The 7,391-nt window shown below is 48.1% G+C and overlaps 1 protein-coding gene across 1 annotated transcript; it reads left to right on the top strand.

The window, feature by feature from the left end:
• The first annotated feature begins 396 nt into the window (after positions 1 to 396).
• On the top strand, positions 397 to 7,048 carry LOC121432374 (ribonucleoside-diphosphate reductase subunit M2). The gene is made up of 9 exons (XM_041630303.1): positions 397 to 572; positions 683 to 757; positions 1,074 to 1,337; positions 2,053 to 2,186; positions 3,472 to 3,566; positions 3,695 to 3,828; positions 5,070 to 5,174; positions 5,267 to 5,380; positions 5,471 to 7,048. The coding sequence occupies exons 1-9, from the start codon at positions 474 to 476 to the stop codon at positions 5,621 to 5,623; spliced, it is 1,173 nt and encodes a 390-aa protein (XP_041486237.1). The 5' UTR covers positions 397 to 473; the 3' UTR covers positions 5,624 to 7,048.
• Positions 7,049 to 7,391: the final 343 nt, after the last annotated feature.

Here is a 7,391-nt window from a genome sequence, read left to right as displayed (position 1 = left end):
ACTGGGGACCCCGAAAGTTGCGGGGCTCGGCAGTCCCCCCTCCCCAGGCTACTCGGTCCTAGCTGGATTCCCCGCACCCCTAAGGGCGCAAAGACAGTGCAGGCGACGCAGCCCAGAGGCCGGCAGCGTCTCGCCAAGCGGTGGCACCAACCTCGGCGACAACTCCCCGCGCCCCCCCAATCCGGGTGCTCGCCCAGAGCCGAGCCTCCCGCCACCCCAAACGGTTCCGGGCCCCCGAGCGCCCGCGCGCCCCCGGTGTCGGCGCAGACTCCGTGGAAGAGGTCTTTGTGCGGAAGAGCGGACGGCGCAACTCCCGCGCCCGATGCACGCTCCAGCCAATGAGCCAATGGGAAGCGCGGGCCCGCCCCCTCCGCGGGCCTTTTAAAAGGTACTGAGGCTGGCGGGCGCCTGTGCTCCGGGTTCTAGCCACTCCGCCACCTTCTCCGTCGCCTCGACCGCTGCCCTCGCTCGCCATGCTCTCCGCCCGCATCCCGCTCGCCACCATCACCGACCAGCAGCAGCTGAAGGTGTCGCCGCTGAAGCGACTCCACCTGTCCGAGAAGGAGAACACGGTGAGCGCGGCGTACTGAGGGGGACGCAGCTGGCAGGGAGGGTGTGGGTTCCCGGACCCGGGAGGGTGGAGGGCTCCCACCGTCGCTCACGCACGCCTGTGTCCCTGCAGCCCCCGAGTCTCAGCGGGACCCGCATCCTGGCGAGCAAGGCTGCAAGGAGAATCTTGCTGGACCCGGCCGAACCGGTGAGTGACCCGAGGGAGGCTCAGGTAGGTGGGTGGTCCACGGAGCTGCCGGCAGGGGGCGGGACGTCCGCCGCCGTTGGCGCCAAAGTTGCATTGTCCCAGCTGTCTGCCTCAGCCTCTCCACGTTCCCGCCAAAATGTCTCCTTAGGATGCCCTCCTTGGGTCTCCTCGTTAGGAGAGTCACCATAGCATGCAATGTGACAGCGAGCCACACGGAACTCCCAGCCAGTGAAAGTACCTGATCTGATGAGAGATACTAGAACGTTCGTCTGGTTCGATTAACATTTTTGGGGTGGTTGTTTCTGTCACCCAACAGGAAAGTAAAGAATCTACTAAGCCCAGCGTTGAGGATGAGCCCTTACTGAGAGAAAATCCCCGCCGCTTCGTGGTCTTTCCCATCGAATACCATGATATCTGGCAGATGTACAAGAAAGCTGAGGCCTCCTTCTGGACGGCTGAGGAGGTCGACCTCTCCAAGGATATTCAACACTGGGAAGCGCTGAAACCCGACGAGAGACATTTTATATCTCACATCCTGGCTTTCTTTGCGGCGAGTGATGGCATAGTCAATGAAAACCTGGTGAGTCTGCATGACGTGGCTGTAATTCGCTTAGAGACAGAGGACTGGTGTGTGACTTTTTCTCCTGTGAATGGGGGCTGGAGAGATGGCTCCACTCGGTGGTTAACACACTTCCTGCCTGTGCAGAAGACGCAAGTTGTGTTCTGAGCACCCATACTGGGTGGCTTCACATCTAGTGATTCCAGCTCCAGGGCATCTGACGACTCACACTGGCGTCCTTGGGACTTGCCTGTACTTATCCGTGAAAAAAACAGTTTTAGCTGGGCAGTGCTGGCTCACGCCCAGAAACAGGCAGATTTCTGTGAGTTCAAGGCCACACAGGTCTACAAAGTGAATGAGTTCCGGGACAGCCAGGACTGTTACACAGAGAAACCCTGTCGTTTTGTTAGACCAGCAAAATAAGAGTTATTTCCTGGTGGTAAATTGAGCATGTGACATAAAATAATATGCTTTATTGCAGCATTGTGAAGATCTGTACTACAATATATAGGAGCAAATTTGTTTCTAGTTTTTGTTTTACTTATATTTTTGAAACAAATTCTCACTGTAATCCTGGCTGGCCTAGAACTCAGTAAGCAGACCAAGATGGCCTCAAAGATTCCTGCTTGAGGAGGGTGCCTCAGGGCTGGGATTAATCCTGGTATGCTCAAAGGTGAGCAGGTGATGCAACCAGTAGTTTTTCAGGTTTAACTCTGGTTTATTTCATTACCACTAGGTGGAGCGCTTTAGCCAAGAAGTTCAGGTTACAGAGGCCCGCTGTTTCTATGGCTTCCAAATTGCCATGGAAAACATACATTCTGAAATGTACAGTCTCCTCATCGACACTTACATTAAAGATTCCAAAGAGAGGTGAGTATCCACATGGTGTGTATGCTCAGATACCCAGGACTCACGAACTTACTATTGTATTTCAAGTATTTTTGTTCACAAGGCGAACAGGCAGACTGACTAAGACTGTAGATACTTCTAGGGCCCTTAGTCCTGACTGCTTTGAGCAAAGGACCCAAATTCACTTTATTGCTCGCTGAATGAAAAATCAAATGTGTTGTAGCTCATGTCTATAATCCCAGCACCCCAGAGACCAGAAGCAGCATTGCCATTGTTCCAGGTCTGGCCAGATGAGATACTGTGTCTAAAACCAAACAACAAACCAAGGCCTGGAGAGATGACTCAGTGGTTAAGCTCTTTCAAAGGACCCAGTTTGGGTTCCCAACCCCTACACAGCAGTTTGGGGCAGCTCATAACCCATTTAACTCCAGTTACATCATATGTCCCCTACTGGCCTCCACAGGTACTCCACACGTGGCGCAAAGAAACATTCAGGCAAAACACTCATACATAAAAAAAAATGAAAAATGTGGCTACTGGGCTGGAGATGGCTCAGCAGCTAAGAGTGCTGGCTTCTCTTCCAGAGGACCCAAGCAACCAAATGTGGCTCACAGCTGTCTATAGTGGGATCTTAAATGCCCTCTTTGAGTATGCAGGCTTACATGGAGATAGAACACTCACATACATTAAGTAAATAAATATAAAAATGTGGGTACAAATGATTAGAAAGAATGAAGTGGAAGTGAGGGGAATTACATACTCTTTTTTTTAAAATATTTATTTATTATGTATACAATATTCTATCTGTGTGTGTCTGCAGACCAGAAGAGGGCACCAGACCTCATTACAGATAGTTGTGAGCCACCATGTGGTTGCCGGGAATTGAACTCAGGACCTTTGGAAGAGCAGGCAATGCTCTTAACCTCTGAGCCATCTCTCCAGCCCGGAATTACATACTCTTGACAATACTGAGTTAAAAAATTAACTTTAGACCAGTTTGGTAAAATGTTACTCTACATTAGGGGGCTATAGAAAATTAATGGTGGCACAGCTGAGTTTGAAGCCAGGCTGGTCTACAGGAGCTAGTTCCAGGACAGACTAAAACTACAGCCAAACCCTGTCTCGAAAAACCAAGAAAACAAAGAAAGAAAAAGAGGCTTTTATATTATGGAGGTAGAGGGTGGAAAGTCAGGGTTAGGGTGATCAGTTGACATCAGGATGGAAAGCTGGTGTGGAACAGAACTAATCGGGCCTTGCACTGCAAGCTGCTGTGGTATCATGGTTCATGGTATACTTCTGTCGACAGGGAATATCTCTTCAATGCTATTGAGACAATGCCTTGTGTGAAAAAGAAGGCCGACTGGGCCCTGCGTTGGATTGGGGACAAAGAAGCTACCTATGGTAAGGACTTTTCTTTCCTCCTTAAGCCTGTATGTTATTCGATTGTCCAAGTGATGTCACTGGATTGTCGGCCCATGCTGAGAGTACCAAGCCCTCACCAGGAACATTTCGGTATTGACTCTTGCTAGGAGAACGAGTTGTGGCCTTTGCTGCTGTGGAAGGGATCTTCTTCTCTGGCTCTTTTGCGTCAATATTCTGGCTCAAGAAACGGGGACTGATGCCTGGCCTTACGTTTTCCAACGAGCTTATTAGCAGAGATGAGGTGAGTCTGGAATACCCGCCTGATCTGTGGGATGCCCCCCTGGAGTTACAGGTGGTTGTGAACCACCGTGTAAGTGCTGGGAACTGAACCAGGCTCCTTGCGACTGCTGAGCCGTCTACTAAGTCTTGGGGATCTAACTCAGGGTCTTATGCTGGTTAGGCAAGTACTCTGCCACTGAGCCACATTCCTGGCTCCGTATGCACATTAATGGGTGAGTTCAGTCATACATATACCCAGCAAGGAATAGAATACCTCAAGTGATGTGTTGGAACTACTCGTATTCTTAGTACATGTATTCCTATTATCCCATAGGCTTGAGTGCGTAAGTTGAAAGCTCTGAATGGGATTTTTAGGGCGTCATAAGCAAGGCTTTGTGCCTTTGTGCTTCCAAATGAATTGGCAATGAGATCAGAGTTCGCTTGGGCTCCTATAGATCCTTGGAGTAGACTGAGGAAAGACAGAAGGTGTCTGTACTTAATAGTTTGTCCAATCTGAAATGCAAGGAGCAGAAACCCCACCACTCCCAAAACGCAGTGGGCAGGGCCGGTGATTATCTTCCTGTGTAGGGAGATGAGCCCTGAGACCTACTGGGGTGCCATGTGCTAAGAGTCACTGGTCTACTTCATTTGAAATGGTATCAGTTCCTGAGTATCTGAAAGCTCCTCCTCCTTGTTAAGAACTGGAGCGTGAGGCTGTGGAGATTCTTGAACAAAGATAAGCCTCTTTGGGTATTAGAAGGGTTGAGTTTGAGGGCCTAGAGTTGGGATAACCTATTCCTTGGTATCATAATTGGCAGTTAAACACCTGCTTTCTTTTGGTTTCTGACTTTTAAGACAGGGTTTCTCTATTACAGCCCTGGCTCTCCTAGAACTCTATATGTCAGGCTGGCCTCAGAACTCACAAGAGATCTGCCTTCCTCTGCCTCCCCTGACTGAGTGTTGGGATTAAAGGCGTGCGCCACCATGCCTAGGCCACCTGTTTTATTTTCCTTGCTTTTTGTTGTATGTTTTCGCAGTCTGTAACCTGGCTGGCCTGGAAAAATGTAGGCCAAACTAGCCTCAAACTCACGGGTGATCATGCATGTGTACTACCATGCCAGGCTAAATACCTTTCTTTGGACAAGCCAAGTGCTCTGGCCAGACAAGTTGCATAAGATCACAAAGATGGATAAAGCATTTTTAATCCACACATGTGAGCAGTTAAGGTTCGGCCTCACAGTAACCTTGAACTTTCCATTCTAGGGTTTACACTGTGACTTTGCCTGCCTGATGTTCAGGCACCTGGTACACAAGCCGTCGGAGCAAAGAGTACAAGAAATCATCATCAACGCAGTGAGGATAGAGCAGGTGGGTGATGTGTGTGGGTTGCTCTTACACTTGCCGAAAGGGCGGGCAGTCCTTGGACTCCAGGGTGCTCAGAAGCTTTGCTTGGCCTCTAGGAGTTTCTCACAGAGGCCCTGCCTGTGAAGCTCATCGGGATGAACTGCGCCCTGATGAAGCAGTACATCGAATTCGTGGCGGACAGGCTTATGCTGGAGCTGGGGTTCAGCAAGGTAAAGTGTTATTTGTGGCCTGCCACACCCCCACCCCCTCTTTTTTTTAAGTTTGTTTTTAACACTTATATCTTGCTGTGACTTTTTTAGATTTTCAAAGTAGAAAATCCGTTTGACTTCATGGAAAATATTTCACTAGAAGGAAAGACAAACTTCTTTGAGAAGCGAGTGGGCGAGTATCAGAGGATGGGGGTGATGTCAAATTCAGCAGAGAATTCTTTCACCTTGGATGCTGACTTCTGAGCAAACTGCCTGCTCTTTGCTGATTATTGTTCTCCCCTTGTCATAAAAAAATCAGCAAAAGCAATCAACTGGCTACACCATGAATTTGTTAACCGGTATCTAAGAACTGGGTAGCTACCTCAGTTGGCCCCTTTTGGCTAGTTGTGTCACTAGAGGAAGGATGTTAAAGGTACTCAGATTCTTAGGGGAGATTCTGCCCTTGGCTTGCACCAACAGACCCAGGCTCTAATGAGAGGCGACCCTCCAGCAAGCAGGATTCAGCATTTGTTGCCATAAGACTGTTTAAAAGATGTGAGCCTCATTCACTGCTTCCCGTGGACTCTAGCGTTTACTTAAGTTTGTAAATAAAACTAGCACTTTGCACACAAACATAGTACTGTCAAGGGGGAAAGCCTGCTTTATTTGGTTTCTACACCAAGCACTAAGTAGTGTTTTGTAAGAAGAGCGTTGCCAAGCTTAATTCTTCAGTGAATTGAGATGCTTCATCATCGTTGACGTCAGTCCTGTGCAATGTAGGCATTAGCCTGCTGGTGCTAATCGTGTACAGGGTGTGTGTGTGAGACCCCATACATCAGAGCATCTCTGCTTCACACAACCTCCAACTTTGAGTCACGAGAGACTTCGGCATGATTTGGAACACTTGTTGGCTGGCCCAGGCCCAGTCGTCATTTTTGTGAAAAGCAGTATTTTTTTTTCCAAGGTATTCTTTGCCCCATTTCTAGTTAGTGCAGAGTCTTGAAAAGGCTTTGTAGATAGGACTTCCAGTGGTAGCCCATGCACCAGTCTTGGTTTTTGTCAGTGGTAAAGCCGGGGCTGAAGTCAGCTTTCCTAAAAGATGCAGATTTTTGAGTGTGTGAACAGGTACTATTGAAATTTGATCCACTTATTAACCCTGACTAGGCCTAGAACTTGCTGTGCAGACTAGGTCAGCCTCTTAAACTTACCTCTGTCTCCCAAACACCGGGATTAGGATTTGTGCCACAATGCCCGGCTTTACCTGGTGAATTCCTACTAAACACCTGAAACCGTACTGTGTGGGCTGTTAATGTGTGTTCAGTTCAGATTGCAGGCTGAAATGCGGACAGTAGATGCGCCTAACAGCCAGTGTGAATTAGTCTGTTCTGTGTATTGATCTGTTTTCGTGTTTATGGAACAAAATCCAGAATTCACCCAGTGAGTTTGAGGCTAGTTAGGGGTACATACGTGAAGCTGTCTTAAAACCCAAAACAATGAAAGCAAGCATATTGGTTGCTGGAGTAATTCACATTGGCCTCTGGCCTTCTTGCTAGCTGATGCTATTGTGTTTCAGCAGTTTGACCCCCGATTTTTCTTTATTGTATATTTCCATGTTTCTGTAATATGAGACCCTTTGTACCTTTTAAATTATTGTTACCAAAAATTAATAAACTGGAGTCTTGTGTGGCACACAAGTCTTGTTAAATGATTGAACTGAAACTTCCTGTATTATGTAAACAGTGTTCTGCCTGCGGGCCAGAAGAGGGCACCAGATCTCATTCTAAGTGGTTGTGAGCCACTGTGTGGCTGCTGATAACTAGCTGAACTCCGGACCTGGAAGAGTAGTCAGTGCTCTTAAACCCTGAGCCATCTTTCCAGCCCCCTAACTGAAACTGTTTTTAATATCAGTTCTTTGGGTAAAATTTACATTTCGATTTTAGAAAGTTTCTCATTGAAGCTAAGGGGCTTGTTTGCTTTATTTGCTCTTGGCAAGATTTTCCTCTTTTCTTATCTAGGACATGTAGAAGATAGA

Source organism: Microtus oregoni, unplaced genomic scaffold (assembly GCF_018167655.1).
Source record: "Microtus oregoni isolate MIOR12 unplaced genomic scaffold, Mior012 000034F_ref0000314, whole genome shotgun sequence".
Lineage (NCBI taxonomy): Eukaryota > Metazoa > Chordata > Mammalia > Rodentia > Cricetidae > Microtus > Microtus oregoni.
This window is presented reverse-complemented; position numbering and strand designations above follow the sequence as displayed.

Excerpts from the sequence above, each read along its gene's own strand:
- LOC121432374 (XM_041630303.1), top strand. The coding sequence starts at position 474 with ATGCTCTCCGCCCGCATCCCGCTCGCCACCATCACCGACCAGCAGCAG. Across the intron at positions 1,338-2,052 it reads GCATAGTCAATGAAAACCTG|GTGGAGCGCTTTAGCCAAGA; the intron begins GTGAGTCTGCAT and ends CATTACCACTAG. Across the intron at positions 5,381-5,470 it reads TGGAGCTGGGGTTCAGCAAG|ATTTTCAAAGTAGAAAATCC; the intron begins GTAAAGTGTTAT and ends TGACTTTTTTAG.